We start from the raw sequence: 19,068 nt of genomic DNA, 5'->3' as shown, positions 1-19,068 counted from the left end.
TGACTCCAGTGACTTTCCACCTTAAAATTTGAAGGCAAATTTTCATTATGAAGATATTAAGTACTAGTATCTTTAACTGTTGATTAGCTGCTACATTTTAAGTCTCACAGTTTCACAACTTAATATTATACATACCACACACTCATATTTCCAATCTTTTTATAGCACATAACAAAGTTATTGGGAAAATTGGACTGCTATGACCAAAGATTTTACAGAGTGCACACAGCTCTGACATGGAGAGCCCAAATCAGGGAATGGTTTTCTTTTAGAAACAATTCTACTAAAAACCCAGGGAATAGAAGTAATTTAAAATGTTTGACATATTAAATGCATGACTGTGACTCCACATTGCCATTTGTATGCATTGTATTATAGGATATAAAAACTGCCACCTCCCACCCTATGGAACATTCAGTTGACATCCAAGACAGAGCCTCCCACTGTTTTCAATATCCCACTATTTTCTGATTGTATCAGAAAATAAACAACCAGCAAATGATTTCACCTCTTTAAAATGTTTTTTTCTAGAGGTACTAAAAAAAACTTGCATTTACAAAATGGTTGCTAAAAATATTCTCTGTATTGTACAAAAAGGGAGATACAAGGACTGCTGGTAAGACATTGTATACAACATTAATCAGACTTGGCTTCCTTTCCCTCCCGCTTCATCAGAGGCTGGACTCCTCAATTTTTGGTTTCTTCATTTTTTGCAGGTTAATCTTTAGTTTCTTGGTTAGCCACTTCAGTCCATTTTCTTTAGCTCCCCTTTCTACTTTTGGTTGCTTTTTTTTTTTTTTTTTTTTGTCTGAAGATTTACCCCTTTCTGCTGCCTGTTTTGGCTTCGTTTCCACTTTAGCAGGCGCAGGTGTAGCTGATAGCCTCTTCCATCTCCTCTGGGGCTCCTGCCTCATCACCCCTCCAGCTGAGCTGACCTTTCCCTGGGTCATCTTGGCAGCGGGGAGGGCTTGGCCAGGTACTGAGAGCCTTCAGGAATCTGGGCCACTACTGGCCTGCTGCCTTCTCTCTTCTGCCCCTGAGCTGCTGGGACTCACGCTGGGTGGTGGGAGCACTGCCGGGATGTATTTTGTACTAATAATCAGCTGGACTCTCATCTGTAAATCCCGTATCACGTGGAGAAACAACATACTTAAAAATAATTCAGTAATTCATATTTGTACAGTTAAAGCTTTTAATTATTATGTAATTTTTAATTATTATTATAGGTGTACCTTCTCAAAACTGGGCCCAGGGTGATAAGAGTATTTAAAATATTGCAAGACCAAGTTGTGTTAATTGTCAACTATCATGTTACTAGTTTTTACTTTTTTTTCCTTTGTCGTTGTCTCATTCATGCTGATTGAGAGATCATTTGAGAATATTTAACATTATATATTCATAATTTCTCTGATTCTTTTTAGTACTTTCAGATTAAAATTTTAAAAGAAAACAGTTCAGCTATTATTAGCTCATAGTATTAGCAAGGCAGTGTGTTCCATGTGCTTAATATGAAAACCATGCTATTTTAAATCAACGGGGAGGGACTGAGTTGTTTCTCAAAGGTTTTCTTAGGCAGGTATCTGGAATGTCATATTCTATTGTCAGGCTGATGTTTGCTCTTTGTCTTGATTAGAATTGTCAGTGGGATCATTTTCCTCCATTCCACCATTTGTTTTAAGGTGTACCTTCAGAAAGTGGTATAAACTTTCAATAAACACCATTATGAGAAGGATTAGGTTACCCTGAAGCCTGCAGTGATGATTCCTGTTAGACAAGTGGGCACATAACATAGCTAAGGGGTCTGACTGTAGCTTTATTTTCCTAAGGCCTGGTCTCCCATGTACAAAGGAAATCGAATACTAAGGCAAATTTAAAAAAAAAAAAAATTTAGGGCAGTTGTAAGTTTACAGAAAATTCATGCAGAAAGTACAGCATTACCATACCCTCAGCAACCCCACACACAGTTTTCTCTATTAACAACTTTGCATTAGGTGCTACCTTTGTTACAAATGATGAAACAATATTATAATCATATTAACTATAGACCATAGGTTGTTAGGGTTCACTGTTTATAGTATACAGTCCTATGGTTTTTTTAAAAAAATTATTCTAATTAACATAGATGACTGTTCTGGTTTGCTGATGCTGCCATTATGCAAAATACCAGAAATGGATTGCTTTTATAAAGGGGATTATTTGGTTACAAAGTTAGTCCTAAGGCATAAAAGTGTCAAGCTAAGGAATCAACAATAGGGTACCTTTACAGAAGAATGGCCAGTGGCATCTGGAACACCTCTGTTGTCTGGGAAGGCATGTGGCTGGCTTCTTCTTCCTTTACTCCCAGGTTGTGTTTCAAAGTGGCGCTCTCCAAAATGTCTCTGGGCTTAGCTGCAGCTGTGAGCTCCTTCTGTCTGAGCTCTTATAGGGCTCCAGTGATTTAATGAGACCCGCCCTGAATGGGTGGGGTTACACTTCCATGGAGATTATCCAATCAAAGGTCTCACCCACAGTCGATTGAGTCACAACTCCATGGAAACAATAAGTTCCAACCTAATCAGCATGAATATGTCTGCCCCCACAAGATTGCATTAAAGAACATGGTGTTTTGGGAGGACATAATACATCCAAACAGGCACATTCCACCCCCTGGACCCCAAAAGGACATGATCTTTCCATATATAAAATGCATTATCCCATCACAATATCACAAAAAACGAAATCCTTCAGATACAATGGGTAAGTACAAGATCCCATCAAAATCAGTTACAGGTGTGGTCTGTCCTAAGGCAAAACTCCCCCTGTAGCTGTGGACCTGTGAAACTTAGAATGAGTTATCTGCAGCCAGTATACAAGGAGGGACCTCATAGGATAAACTTTCCCATTGCCATGGGGAGAAACTGAAAGGAAAACAGGGTTCACAGGACCAAAACGGTTCCTAAAACCCGCAGGGCAATCTTCATTAGATTTCAAAGTCTGAGTGTCATTTATTGAATGATGTTTTATTCTCGAGGCTTGAGACAGTGGCTGTGCCACCCTTTCCAAAGGTTTTTGTGGCAGCCCTTTTCTTTCCACATGCTGGGGTGAGTGCTCCAAGATATCCACACATTGGGGAGACCATCTTCTTGGCCCCATCCTCTTCAAACATTGGGGCACCACTGGACTCTTCCATCTCCAGGGCAAAGGCTCTCCCCTCTCCAAACAGAGGGGTGGTGGCCAGGCTCTCCCCAATCCCCGGGGAATGTGCTCCACCCTCTCTGAGGCCCTGGGGTGGCAGCACTCTTCCTGAACATCAAGGTGGCAGGCCCCACTGTGCCTCCGGGGCCAACTCACCCTTTGCACCTGCATGGGCCAAGCTGATCTCCCTGCCCGAGACTTCTTGACTCCAGACCTCAATTTCCATGGTTCTGTCCTTGAAGAACTTTTTCCTTCAATTTGTTCCTTCTCGGACTCCTCCAGTCCATACCATCAGTGGTTCTTTCTAGACAGATCTCACAAGAATTCTGTGGGCTTGGCATGCAGTTTGCAGGGGTCAAAACCATCAGACAATAGGATTTTCTACAAATGCTTTCTGGATAACTCCATCTCCAATCCTAGCTTGTGCTGAAATGGTGGTCGGTTTCCATGTTTGCTTAAATTCTCACTTGGGGCTGTAGCCTCTGGGGTCTCAACTTTTTGGAAGCCCACCATTTTCCAAAACTGTCAATTTCTGGTTTTTGTACCTAAGAGTTCAATTCTCAGCTCATCTCTGTCCTGTCACATTTGACTATGAACTGCAAGGAGAAGCTGGGCTACATCCTCTGCACGTAGTCTGGTGATCTCCTCAGCTAAGTACCCCAGCTCGTTGCTTTCAAATTCTGCCTTCCATCCAATACTGGGACTCAATTTTGCCAAATTCTCTGCCACTTCAAAACAAGGATTGCCTTTCTTCCAGTTGGCAGTGACACATTCATCATTTCTGCTCAAGTCCTCATCAGAAGTATCTTTGGAGTCCGTATTTCTACCAACAGTCTCTTCAAAGCAGTCTAGGCCTTTTCTGTCAAGCTCTTCACAATTGTTCCAGAATCTTCCCCTTATCCATTTAAAAAGCCATTCCAACATGATTGGTCTTTGCAAACTCAGCACTTCTCTGGTACCAAAATCTGTTCTGATTTGCTAATGTTGCCATTATGCTAAATACTAGAAATGGATTCACTATTTGGTTACAAAGTTACAGTCTTAAGGCCATAAAAGTGTCCAAGTTAAGGAATCAACAATAGGGTACCTTCACAGAAGAATGGCTTTTTAGGGGAGTGGATGGAGATTATTGGCAGAGATGGTCAAATTTCCTCCAGGATGCCCCAGGGCATTGCCAATGGTTCCTTCTCAGTTTTATTACTAAATAGTGAATGTAACTTGGGCAATTTACTCAAACTCTCTAAATTTCAGTTTATTTGCCTATTCATCTGAGAAATTAAACCTATTATGAGGTGATGCTGAGTATCAGGTAAATCGAACCTAATAGAAAATATACTACCTACATATTGCCTGGAAACATTTGTTTGTTTGTTTGTTTTCTTGTACTATGTCAGGAGAGACCTTTCCCCCCTTTCAATAACCATTAATGTAAAGGAATATTATAATCCAGAGTTCTATGGGATTAGAAAGAAATTAAGCTATTTTAGTCTATAAAGAAGAAAAGTTAAATGATACCTTGTGTGGAAAAGTTAAATGATACCTTGTGGGAATAATCAAACAAAAATAGGATGTGGAGCTTTCTATAAGACATCTGTCCTGGAATCTCCAAATAGTCAATGTCATTAGAAAAGGAGAAGGGAAAAAAAAAAAGACTTCTAGATTGAAAGATATTAAAGAGGCATAAAGACCAAGTGTAATATGTGAACATTAACATTGATTGGGTCATGGGTTAGGGGAAAAAGCTTATGAAAGCCATTCTTGAGATGTTTGGAGAATTTTGTATATGGATTGGCTTATAATATACTATTGTTAATTTGTTACATGTGATACAGTATAGAATCACAATTTTAAAAATTCTATAGAATTTACTTATTCTTAGGAGAGGAGATACATATGTATTTAGGAGATGTGTGTCAAAATATCTGTGGCTTTCAAAGTTTAATGACAACAAACAAAAGTACATATATGGAGATTAATTAAATATGACAAATTGAAAACATCATCTCTAGGTGAAAATTATATAGGTGTTTGTGTTACTATTTTTCAACATTTCTATATGGAAAGTTTTTATAATAAGTAGTTGGGAAATTTAAAGAACTATAGACGCTTAATACAATTTCTAAATAGTAGCATAATTGCTTTGTTTTGCCACACTACTGCTTAAAAATGTATTAAAAATAGTTTTGTCTCTAATTGATAGAGGTTTACTTTTTCTTTTTGAAAAAGACCTAGATGCAGGGTCTAAGACTTCATTCCTTCTGTTTTGCTTCCTCGCTTCTACTACATACCCCCTCCCAGCAAACATAATATTTGCTGGATGATTAAATGCCTGCTGCTTGAGGCCTGGAACTTTAACAGGAATTTGAGAATAGGGGACATATGGTTTGTTAAAAATAAACCTCGAGGAGATAATGAGGAAAATGGTCAGGAAATCCAATACTCAGTGGCAGGATACAGTTCTACTGTAGGAATATGCGTGAAGAGTAGGGAAGTGTGTGAGGGCTGGATAACCTCAGCCAGGAGATGAATAAAGAAAACTTCTCCGAGGAGGGGATAATTGAGCTAATTCTTAAAGAATCAGTAATAATTAGCCAGGTGGGTATAATATCCTTTTCTGTTCTTCTCCCATTGTAGCATTCACCAAAATTTATTATTATACTTAATTTTCTGTCTCCCCCCTAGACCAACCCGGGGTGAGGAGTGGTGTGTGAAAGTTGCTTGTCAGGGCTATAATGACTGGGTCTAAGTAATGCAGGAGCAGTGTGGGGAGGGGAATACTGGAAGAAGCTCGCTCAGTTTTGTGTTTGAGCTTGTTTTGTCTTAGTATTCACATATATCCTTTGTTTTCTGATTTATCTCGAGTGAAAATCAGACTATGAACTTCAGTGGCCTGATACATGTGCTTCAGTTTTGGGGGAAGTGCGTGCTAATAAAGAGAATATATCTTGTAGTGTTGCAGTCTTGGAGCTCTTTTCAAATCTCAGCAACGTTGAGGTCTGTGTATAACTCTCTGCTGCCCTTTGGTGGCAGAAGGTGTTCTTAGCAAGGAGAAAGAAATTGAAACATTCTCTGCCTTTTTCAGTCTCCAAACATTTGGTGGCATACTCATGACAGTTGGAGCTTTCCAGAAGTTACTGTGGTCATGTTGTGATAAGTGGGGGCTAGCTCACAACATTTCTGTCATGTCAAATTGCAATTTTGATACCTTGTTCCATTTTGATAGGCTAGCAAAAGATTCAGAAATGTTGATTTTGACTCTACTGCTGTTTTTAAAATTAATATGTATCATACTTTCTAGTGTTTTTTAAAAAACTAAATGGCTATAACATCTTCTAATCTCACTTCAATATAGTTTTATCTACTTATTTACTAGGAATAGATAACTAATTGATTTTGGAGAATCCTTACCTCTTTTTATAGAACACTTATTTTCTTTTGGAACCCATATGGAGTTATTGAATGTGTTTTTCAGTGCAGGAGGTTAATTCTCAATTATCTTGTTCGAGTTCATAAAGCGCATGTTTTTTTGGTGGTTGTTATTGACAAAGTATGACTTCTTATTTACTTTTGAAAGCTAGTGCATTAATTGGCATAAAATGTGTGATTTTTAACTTTGGGAAATGCTCTTCTCTTCCAGATAAACTCCGGAGAAGTATGCCCAATCTAGCCCGGATGCCAGGCACAACCACCGTCAGTAGCAACGTTAGTTCTCCGGTCACCGTGCGGAACAGTCAGAGTTTTGACTCAAGCTTGCATGGAGCTGGAAATGGAATGTCAAGAATACAGTCTTGTAGTGAGTAGATCAGTTTTTAATGTTTTGAAATTTTTAAATAGTTGTAATACTATTAGAAAACACATCTTACTCTTCCATTTTGTTTACTTGCAGGAACACCATAAGGAACTTTTCTCCCTGTCTTATGATTTTCTTTTTATATTTCACTATTACAATTAAGTAGTAGAATCATCAGCACCTATGTTAGCCATGAATAATAATAGTAAATTATGTATAATCCTTTATATTCAAGGATATCAATATAGGCAGTAAATTGTGATTAATTTATCCACTCCTACAAAAATAATCTGTTTTTTCCTTGGTAGAGCCTTGTTTCTAGCTGCAGAGAGCAGTGGTTCATTCAGTGTGTTGAACATAGTGTTTATATGTTTCTACTTTGAGGGTGGGAATATGGGTTGTTGTGGATTTTTTCCTCCTCATTTCTACTCTTGCTGTCTGTATGGGTCATTTGGGTCAAGTCTCAGACTGACCATGGGGGGCCAAATTGACACATTAAAACTTTCAATTGGAAAGATTGGAAAGGATCTTAGAGATGATTTGTTAACCAAGTAAAGTTTACTGTGTCTCAAAGCTACATGGGGACAGAACTATAGCAGTGCCTTACATAGACCTTATTTTTCATCATTTTTTTGAGTACTGTACACAAATATCAGCATTCTTATGTATAGATTTGCTAAATGTATACTTGAGCAGAACTCATTTTTTGAGCACATACATTCAATATTAAGCTAATAAAGCATATACACATTTTTTGTGTTTCTCCCCTCCTATTTTTATTTCAAAAAACATGTTTTATATTTAAGTTCAAAATCATTTCAATTGGTTTAGAAAACAAACTGTATTCACTTTTAATGGAATTTCAAGTTATAGGCAGCGAAGACTAGGTTAGGTGGTCAACAGTAGGCAGAGTTGTGTATGTATGTTTGTTAGATTTGTGATTAAACTTTTTCCTTGGGGGAAGGGATTGTATAATGTAAAAACTTCTGCATGATAGTTGGTTGCTTTTTTTACTATGAAATGAGACACAATGTTAGGCCAGTATATTAAAGAAGTTTTTTAAGCTTCATGTCCAGACAACACCTTTCATTTTACAGGTTTTGCTGTTGTTATTACGTGGTGACAGCTAACACCTGTTGCATGGTTACTAGGTGCCAGGCACCTTTTTAAGTGTTTTATTTGGATTATTTCATTTTAATCTTCCCAGCAATCCTGTGGGACAGGTCAATGTTTTAATGAACATTATTTTAAAAAATAAGTTTGTAATAGGCTATTTGTACTCACAGATGTCACCCCTTTTTGTCTAATTTTCTATAATTGCGCTAATAAATTTTTTCCCTCATTTTATTTTCCTGAAGCCATTTCCTAAAGCCACAAAATCCTTATGTCTTCCAAGCAAGTAAAGGAAGAATTTTTCTTGTGAGAACTCAGTGATGATCAAATTTCTTGAAGGAGAGCAGGGTATGCTTAGAACTGGCTTCTAAATCCAGTTAGGGACTCAAAACGGTTGCTGATTGACAGAATAGGAGACTTAGCAAGGATTAGAATTTTCCAGTACCAGATGCTGTCTGGAAGCTGTGTTTCATTTATCTACTTCTGTTTGTATTATATTCTCAGATAATACAGGCATTTCTGAAAAAGAGTTTTACCTTCACTAAGTTTGGATAGTAGAAGTTTTCCATCCCCGTGACTGTCATTTTCTCTTCTCAGTTCCGTCACCAGGGCAGCTTCAGCACAGAGGTCCACAGCGTGGGGCACTTCCCGGTGTCTGTCCGACAGCCTCTTAAGGCCACAGCCTATGTGAGTCCAACCGTTCAAGGCAGCAGTAACATGCCTTTATCCAACGGTTTGCAGTTATACTCCAACACGGGAATCCCCCACGCCAAGCAAAGTCGCAGCTTCTGGGATCGTGGCCGCAGTGCAACTTCCAAGACCTTCTCTGGCAATAAATGGGAGTAACCTGCCTCGAAGCAAAATTGCACAGCCTGTTAGAAGGTAAGGATCTTTGTTTGTTCACATAACTTAATTTGTGGTTTGAAATTGGAAACCGCTCCAGGAACTATCCTGACTTTTCCTTTGGCTCAGTTTATCCTTAGAAGGCCACTCTTCCCGTTGTGGCCTAACTTGTGTGATGGGCAGGGAGAGGTTCCGATGTGGCCAAGTCCCCTTCTCTCATTTTCTTCCCTTATCCTCATCACCTCACTCCAGCTGCACTGTTTGCTTTTGTTTCAGTTTGCCAGGTAAGCTCCGCCCCCAGGATGCTTGTTCTTTTCTTCCCCCAAGTTATCTACATGGCTTATTCCTCCTCCTTCAAGTCTTTGCTCAGATGTCACCTCTCTCCAAAATTGTAACTCCCTTGAGATTGGCAATTCCTCCTTCCTATTTGCCTTCCCCTGCTCCATTTCCCCCGTAACATTTATCATCATCTGACAGATCATAGTTCTTCTTATTTTCTGACTCTCCCAACAGAATGTAAGCCATGAGTTTTTTGATTCACTGCTGTGTCCCCTATGCTACCAACAGTGTCCAATGTAGGCAGGATCTCAAATACATGCTGAAGCAGTGATTTTTGATCAATGTGGAAAAATGTGTTAGGCCTACGTGTGTGTACACACACACCCTCCTCCCACAGTCATGTTTTCAGAGCTGTTTAGTGGCATACAATGGGTCTTTATCAGCTTGTGTTGTTAAGTGAGGTATGGTACAGATAGTTTTTTTTAATCCCTTAATCTTCAAAATTTCAGATTACTTACAAGTGACATTTTAGACTGGAGTACAGTCTTGATGTACCCTTCTTGTACCTGGTGTGTCTTAGAGTAAAGGAATTCATAAAAGTGGGTAGAGGAGAGACTAGAAGATAAGAAAATGGAGACAATAAATACAGATACCTCTTATTAGAAACCAGGGTATGAAGGAGGGGAAGTAGGGAACCAGTTTAAGAGTTCGAAGGGGCATGGAAACAAGTTTTTCTTTCTAGCTTTTTATTTTATACTAAAAAGAGTATAGTTTTTTATTTTCTGAATAGGTTTTCAGATTAAAAAAAAAGTTCAGAAACTTTTGAAAAACACTAAAAAATAGTTTCACTACCCAGATAGAAATCATTTTGGTGCATGTTTGTTCAACAAATTCTAGCTTATTCTTACTCAGAAAATGCAGAGCTGTGGCATCCTGTTAATGGCTGAACAAAATCACATTCTTTGATGTATGTAGGTTATATCTCTATATATTTATATACCATGGTTTCCTTAAAATGAATTTTCAGAAGTACACTTTCTAGATCAAAGAATATGACTGTTTACTCTTGAACAGATGGCTCCAAACTACCCTCCGGGAAAGACTGTCACTGCCAGACTATGAGAGAAGGTCTTTTTCCCCAAATTTAGGCACACACTGAGTATTATCATTCTTTTTTAACTCTTTGCCAATACCATAGGCAAATCTTCATTTAATAGTAAGATTGAGAATTTCTTCATTTTAATTTGCCCTGTGTATTCAATGAAGCATTCATATTTTTAGGCCATTTTTTTCTGTTGGGGTGTTTATCTTTTTCTGATTTTAAAATACGTTTTCTACTTAAGGATATTGATCATTTGTCATTTATGTTGTAAGTTCACATGTATACATACCACACATATGGCCCTGTGTTGTGAAGTGGGGATACTACTCATGCACATTTGTTAAGACCCTGAAGTGTGATGAAGGGTACACCTGGAGAGATTCCAGTAGCTTGTTACTGGAGTGCAAGGGCACATATGGGAGAGTAAATAAAAGTAAGTGATGGGATTTGTGGGGTTATTAATAATCTTTTCCCTTTTATCACCCCTTTTATAGTTTCCTTCAGTCTCCAAAGCCTCTGTCTTCACTCAGCACTCTGAGAGATGGAAATTGGAGAGATGGTTGCTACTGATGCAGTTGTTATGTACCCCTGAAGAATGGGAAAGATGTGAAAATGAGGGTTGTGTTACCTAGCTGGCTGGGTAACAGTGGATGTTGGGATATTCTTTCCCTTTTGCATTTTAACATATTTACTGCATTTTTTTTTTTTTTCAATGGACCAATCACCAGAGACTAATTATTGCACTTAAATATTTGCCTGAGATACTGCAACATTCTCAAATCCATGGTTGCAGTATTTGTGACACTTAGATCTAGGAAGTTTTTGTAGAACTGCTCTGTACCTGAATACTTTTTGAAGGAATTGATATGTATCAATAATGCTTTGCCATATGAGTTTTTTAAAGTAACTTGTTCAATTTACTTATATGTTCTAAACATCTTCTTTCCATTACATGTCCTGTATTTTAATACTTTGCATATTTACAACTAGGTTCTATAATGTATGCTTTGAAATTTAATTTTTTATAGTTTACAGGAATTTTATTTTTTGCACCTATTTCTTTTTACACCTATGTAAACCACTATGGAACGACTTAAATTTTGTGCCATAAAAATATTTTTGTGGTAAGGTACTATTTTTTTAGCTCTACGGATATATCAGCAAAAACACACCATACAATTTGAGAGACATAATTTTATGTTGAATGAGCACAACGTAATCTGAAGCATTGAAAGGAGAGAACCAGACAGCAAAGTTAAATGGTCATGTCTTTTTCGTTAATTTATTGTCACACATGAATTTCATATTTCTAATAGCATCACAAGCTCATTGCACTTAAAAACTGCAATGTTTGCTACGATACCACAAATTGGTTTTTCAATACTTTATTACAAAAGATGAAACTGTAATGTTTTATTAACAATGCTCCTGGAAATGATGCATTTTGAAGCAAATAAATCTTTTTGATAGACCTTTTACAAAATCCGTTTGCACTAATGAATGCTTTCTTATGGTATATGACTTAACTATTTGTTACTGTGTATACTGCTGTTTTGGAATGTTCAGAAATAAAGATTATTTCAGCAATATCAGGTCATGCATGAATGTACTGCACAAACAGCATGAATACCATACATGTGTTTTACTGCAATTTTGAGAATGTTGATTGTTGCTATGTTTTTGTCCAGAGTATTTACATCTAAAGCAGCTAGTTTTAGAATACTCACATTTTTGGAAATTATTTCTTTTCTCTAAAATACTTCTAAAAAAATTTAATTTTATCATAACATGTAAATCTCATGTAGAATAGCCACTAGAAATAAGTAGCTTATTCCCCAGAAACACATTTAAGGATGAATGCTGTCAGCTAAGACTTTAGGGCTTGAATTTTAAATACTTTCTCAAAATCAATAAGATAGAAAAAAAATTATCATTATTCTACATTATATTTGATATATATTGGAGAATTTTTCACTTGATGGTACCATGGAAAGTTTAGGTCAACTTTTTCTGTTAGGCTTTAAAAGGGAGTTCTATCTAAGGTTATTAGAAATGATTTTTAAAACATGTGCCTTTGTATATAATTCTCTCTGAAACTAAACTGGTTTTTAAATAACTTGCACTTTAAATGAGACATGGACTTAGAGGAGATGAGATATGAAGGAAAAATATTTATTGGGCATTCTTTTAGTGACAGGAACTGTGCTTGATATTTTGTGTACATTTGTAATTCTGTTCTAACAATCACCTATTGTTATCACCATTTTAAAGATGAAGACACTGAGACTCAGAGAGGTGCATTACGCTTGGGCAAATATTTGGCTAGTAAATAGTGAAGGTGACTTGAATCCAGGTTTATCTGAACTCAAAGTCTGTTCTCTCCCAGTACCTGCTTTTCCTGTAAAACAAGTAGTTAGTACATTTGAAAAATGAGTTTAACTATATTCTACTTAAGAAATTAAAGGATGCAATTCATCTTCAGTTCAAATATTTCATTTCCAAAAACATGTGCTCAGCCCCTGGGATACACCAGTGGAAAAAACAAAGGTTGCTGCATCTTGGATTTTACATTCTTGTTAGAGAAAGAGAAAACCATAAACATAATGAGTAAACCACAGTTTTTAAGAAGGTGATAAGTGTATGAGGGAACAAAACAAAAAAGATCAGGGTAAGGGGGTGTCGAGAAAATGGACATGGAGTAAGATCACACTATAGGATGGTCCGGGTAGACCTGATCAAGGAGTTGACATCTGAGCAAAGACTTGAACAAAAGGGTTCTGCACAGCTTTTTTCAGCTGCAGCTCCACCGAACACAAATGGTGTTAGTGACTGTTTTCTTAGTTCTCCCAAGGATGGTTATCATTTATCATTCTAGATGCCTAGGGGAGCAGTGGTTTTTTAAAGTAGTCCCCAACATCAGCAGAATCAGCATCTGTAGGAAACCTGTTAGAAATGCAGATTCTCAAGTTCCACCCAGACTTATGGAATCAACTCTCTAGGTGATTGGTGAGAAAGAGTGCTAGAAAGAAAGGAACAGCCTGTGCAAATGCTGGAAGGCAGGAGTATGCTTGGTGTGACTGTGACTGAGGAAGAGCAAGGAAACACGTGTGATTGCAAGTAGCGGGAACAAGGAGGAAAGGGAGTTGAGGTCCGAAGGTGACAGGGTAAGATCATGTAGGGTTCTCTGGGTCACAGTAGGATTTTGCTGTTACCCTGAAATTTTTGTGTGTGCACAGTTTTTTTGAGAGGTAATCACATAACATAAAATCATTCAAAATGTACAATCAGTTGTTCACAGTATCATCATATAGTTGGGCTTTCATCACCACAGTCAAACTTTGAACATTTTTGTTACTCCAAAATATAAAATAAATTAAAAACATCCAAAACATCCCAATCCCCTCCTCCACCCATTGTTTATTTACTTTTTTAAAAAAATCAATTTGAGATATATTCATGCACCCTACAGTCATCCACAGTGTACGATCAATTATTCACAGCACCATTATACAGCCGTGCATTCATCACCAGAATCAACTTTTGAACCCTTTCCTTATTCCAAAATAAAAATAAAAGCAAAAAAGAACACCTAGATCTTTCTATCCCCTCCCATCCCATCCTCTTCTTCATCTAATTTTTGTCCCCATTTTTCCACTCATCTGTCCCTACACTGGATAAAGGGAACGTGAGCCACTAAAGTTTTCACAATCACGTGGTGCAATCTACATAAACAGTTGTCTTCAAAATTCAAGGTCGCTGGGTTGCAGTTTGACAGCTTCAGGTATTTCCCTCTAGCCATTCCAACACACTAAAGACTAAAAGGTGATATCTATATAGCACATAAAAATACCCTCCAGAATGACCTCTTGACTCTATTTGAAATCTCAGCCACTGGATCCTTTTTTTAAATTCCTTTTATTGAGATATCTTCACATACCATGCAATCATACAAAACAAAGCATACATTCTGTTGTTTACAGTACCATTATATAGTTGTGCATTCATCACCAAAATTAATTTTTGACTTTTTCATTACCATACACACAAAAATAATAAAAATTAAAGTGACAAAGAACAAGTGAAGAACACTGGGTGCCTTTTTTTTTTCTTTCCCCCATTTTTCTACTTCTCCATCCATAAACTAGACAAAGGGGAGTGTGGTCCATACGGCTTTCCCAATCACGTTGTCACCCCTCATAGCCTATATTTTTATACAATCGTCTTCAAGATTCATGGGTTCTGGGTTGTAGTTTGATAGTTTCAGGTATTCACTGCTAGCTATTCCAATTCATTAGAACCTAAAAAGGGTTGTCTATATTGTGCGTAAGAGTGCCCACCAGAGTGACCTCTCGGCTCCTTTTGGAATCTGTTTGCCACTGAAGCTTATTTCGTTTCCTTTCACATCTCCCTTTTGGTCAAGAAGATGTTCTCCATCCCATGATGCCAGGTCTAGATTCCTCCCTGGGAGTCATATTCCACATTGCCAGGGATATGCACTTCCCTGGGTGTCAGATGGAAACTTATTTTGTTTCATCTCTCTTCCTCATTCCTCTCCATCCCACAATGCTGGGTCCCGGCTCATCTCCAGGAGTCATTTCCTGCATTGCTAGGGAGATTTACATCCTGGGTGTCATGTCCCACGTAGGGGGGAGCTTTTATCTTGAAATTGTTACTGGACCAAGGCAGTCCTAAGACACCAGGGTTTCAAAGAGAGTTTATTGCTAGGCGCAAGGCAGGAGAGCAGATGGCCTATTACCCCCAAAATCTGTCTCCCTGAACTACAGTAATTCAGATAGTTTTATAGTATCAAAAATGGACAGTTTTAGGATAATGAACACAGTGGCTCCAGATGATGTAATTAGAGGTGATCTAATTATTGAGCATGTGCAGATAGATTACATAGTCACAGAACATATGTAAGAAAATGGTGGACTTAATATGATGGATGTGATTTTTAGTATTATAATGAGGTATATAGGTCACTTATAGGTTAAAGTCTAAGCTGTGCATGTCATGCGGGCCCATTTGGTTAGATCTAGCTTCAGTTTTCAAGATAACTTTGGACTTAGGGTGGGTTAGTTCTGGGCTGACCCAAGACCCTTCGTTAATAAACATTAGGGGCTGACTAGTGATCATGATCATAAGACTCTAAAGTAAAAAAAAAACAGATAAAATGGGTACAAGTGAAGGTTAGTCATAAGGTGTTTACAATCACGAGGGCACAAGATATAGGCTATATCATTGTAGATTAAGGCAGCTTTATTACAGTTCAGAGATTTCAGGTGTTTCTCCTCTGTCTAATATACCAGAAAGTAAAAAGGAATATCTGTATAACGATTCAGTCATCATAATCATCCCTTAAATCCTAACTTCTTGGTTACAAAATAGGCAGCTGTTGCATGGTTTTGAGCATTTATTTAAGCAAACTCTGGCATTTTATGAGAATAGACTGTATAGTAAATGCAGGGGAGATGAAGTAACCCATTTCAGTGACCCAGGCAAGAGATGGCGGGGAATTGAACCAGCGTGGTAGTGGTGGGTTTCCATGGGTCAGATTTCTGGGCAAGGCTTAGCTGAGTCTTCTGCTCACAGTCTCTCATGATGCTGCAAGCAATGTGTCAGCTGGGACTACAGTCATCTCAAGGCTCAGCTGGAGAAGAACCTGTTACCAACTCACTCACATGGTCATGGCAGGATTCAGTTCCTTCTGGGCTGTTGACCAGAAGCTGCAGGGCAACTCACAACACAGTGGCCCGCTGGAGTGAGCAAGCGAGAAGAGCCAGAGAGTACCTGCCAGCAAGATGGAAATCATGACCCTTTGTAACCTAACATTGGAAGTAATGTGTTATGACTTTTGTCACATTTTCATTAGAATCTAGTCAGTTGGTCCATCCCTTTTTCAAGGAGAGGGGGATTCATACAAGAATGTGAATACCAGGAGGCAAGGATCATTGGGAGCCATTTCAGAAGCTGCCTATAAAACATCGTCCTCAACTTTACTACATAATGCCGACTGAATTTCCAAAATAGTTGTGCCACTTCACAAGTTTGCCTGCAGTGTATGAGAATTCCTGTGTTGTTTTTCAGTGGGTGAGTAGTAGCATTTTATATGGTTTTAATTTGCATTTCCTTGGTACCAGTGAGACTGAATACCTTTTCAATACATTTATTGAACATTTGGATATCCTCTTCTATAAATTCCTGTTCAGGTTTTTTGCCCATTTTACTATTGTGGTTTTCTTAATGATTTGCAGTTCTTTATATATTCTACTATAAGTCTTCTGTCAATTATATATATGAAATATATCTTCAAATTATGTAGTTTGCCTTTTCATTCTCTTATTGTTTTTTTAATCAAGTTTTATTGAGATATATTCACATACCATACAATCATCCATGGTGTACAATCAACTATTTACAATACCATCATATAGTGATTCAGCACCCCAATCTATTTTTGAACATTTTCCTTATACCAGAAAGAATCAGAATAAGAGCAAAAAATAAAAACAAAAAAGAACACCCAAATCATCACCCCCCCCATCCCACCCTATTTTTCATTTGGGTTTTGTCCCCATTTATCTACTTATCCATCTATACAGTGGATAAAGGGAGTGCTATCCACAAGGTTTTCAAAATCACACTGTCACCCCTTGTAATCTACATTGTTATACAATCATCATCAAGAGTCAAGGCTACTGGGTTGGAGTTCAGTAGTTTCAGGTATTTACTTCTAGCTATTCCAATACAATAAAACCTAAGAAGTGTTATTTATATAGTGCGTAAGAATGTCCGCCAATGACCTCTTGACTCCATTTGAAATCTCTTAGCCACTGAAGCTTTATTTTGTTTCATTCTGCATCCCGCTTTTGGTCAAGAAGGTATTCTCAATTCCACGATGCCGGTTCCAGATTCATCCCTGGAAGTCATATCCTGTGTTTCTAGGGAGATTTACACCCCTGGGAGTCAGGTCCCATGTAGGGGGGAGGGCAGTGAGATCACCTGCTAAGGTGGCTTAGTTAGAGAGAGAGAGGGCCACATCTGAGCAACAAAGAGGTACTCAGGGGGAGACTCTTAGGCACAATTATAAGCAGTTTTACCCTCTCCTTTGCAGTAACAAGCTTTATAGGGGCCAGCCCCAAGACAGAGGGCTCAGCATGTCAAGCCGTCAGTCCCCAGTGTTTGTGAGAACATCAGCAACAATCCAGGTGAGGAAGTCCAACACTTCTGCATCCTCTCCCAGCTCCTCAGGGGGGCCCCAAATATATATTTTTATTCTCCACCCAAATTACTTTGGGATGTGTTGCTATTTCACTGTAACCTGTACTGACCTGCTGTATCTCACTTCCTATTCAAACTTCCATGTAATTGTGGTGTTTGAACAAACCGACTGTAGAAGTTATATTGTTTAGAAGATATAGATCCTACACCAGTAAACATTTCTTCCCTTGGTCTCACATGGAAGTTGAAGTTTTAACACACAGTCAGTTTCAACCTTTACCCTTTGGTCCAATTTGCCCTAGTCTTAACCAGATCTGCTTCATTCATATCTCTAATTGAAGTTTGGGCTCTTTTTCAGGTTTTTTTTTTTTTTTTTTTTACCAGTTGCTGTATGCGTTAATACTGACATTCATATCTGCAAACTCTAGCTCTGAGTTTCAAGTGTCACACAGATACCCAATGTTCCAGAGACCAATCAGGTTATACACCAAGGGATCAACATCTCAGAGTTTGGAGATAGCCATTATAATTCAGGAATAGATTTGATTCTGTAAGAGCTTACAATCTAGGGACCATTACAATAATCATTTCCCTGTTAGGCTGTGCTCAAAGATTAAATTCTGAGTTTACACATTATAGTTAGTCCATATCGGTGAGGCATTATAGAGTTTTGCCTTTGTTTCTGGTGTACTTTACTCAAAATGCTGTCTACAGGATCCATTCACCTCCTTGTGTGACTCACAACTTCACTCCTCACTCGTAGTTGCTCAATATTCCATTGCATGCATACACCACAGTTCACCATTCTGTTCCTCAGTCAGTGTGCCCTTAGGCCACCTCCATCCACTGCAAATCATGAATACTGTCTCCATAAACACCAATGTGCAAATGTCCATTCATGTCTTGGCTATCAGATCTTCCAAGTACATACCCCATAATGAGTTTGCAGGACCTTATGGCCACCACATACTTAGCTTCTTGTGGAGCCACCACAGTGACCTCCAGAAAGGCTACACCATTCTGCCTCCTCATCAACAGTAAATAGATGCATTCCTCCCCATGTTTTCTCCAGCACTTTTACCCCTATTTATATTTTTTCCTACAATTTTATAGAGATACATTCATATAACATACAATAATCCACAGTGTAAATCAGTTGTTCATGGTATCATCATATAGCTGTACATTTATCACCACAGTCAGCACTTGAACATATTGATTACTTTGAAAAAGTTTTTGGTGAATAATAAAAAAGATAATAATAAAAAGAAAGTGTCATACAATACAATGTGTTAATAAAGACAGAAAACAACAGCATTACCAAGAATCCCATATCCCTCCCTTATATCCCCCTCTCATACACATTTAACTTTGATATATTCCCTTTGTTACATTTACTGGAAGCAAATTACAATGTTATTGTTGACCACAGACTCCAGTTTGCTTTGATTGTGTTTTTTTCCCCAAATACCATCCCTTTTTCAACATTTTGCATGATTGACATTCATTTGTTCTTTCACATGTGAGAACATTTTTATATTTATAC

General features: G+C 38.0%; 1 protein-coding gene across 1 annotated transcript in view; it reads left to right on the top strand.

Moving 5' to 3' along the window:
* Positions 1-12,007, top strand: part of SLAIN1 (SLAIN motif family member 1) — a 79,883-nt gene extending 67,876 nt beyond the window's left edge. The window contains 5 exon segments of the mRNA XM_037799960.1: positions 6,812-6,967; positions 8,675-8,703; positions 8,705-8,839; positions 8,841-8,959; positions 10,796-12,007. Coding sequence (XP_037655888.1) covers positions 6,812-6,967; positions 8,675-8,703; positions 8,705-8,839; positions 8,841-8,959; positions 10,796-10,871 — 515 coding nt within the window. The 3' untranslated portion in view covers positions 10,872-12,007.
* The last annotated feature ends 7,061 nt before the right edge of the window (positions 12,008-19,068 follow it).

This window comes from Choloepus didactylus, chromosome 12, assembly GCF_015220235.1.
Source record: "Choloepus didactylus isolate mChoDid1 chromosome 12, mChoDid1.pri, whole genome shotgun sequence".
Taxonomy (NCBI): Eukaryota; Metazoa; Chordata; class Mammalia; order Pilosa; family Megalonychidae; genus Choloepus; species Choloepus didactylus.
Note: the sequence above shows the minus strand (reverse complement) of the source record. Positions and strands in the feature narration are given on the sequence as shown.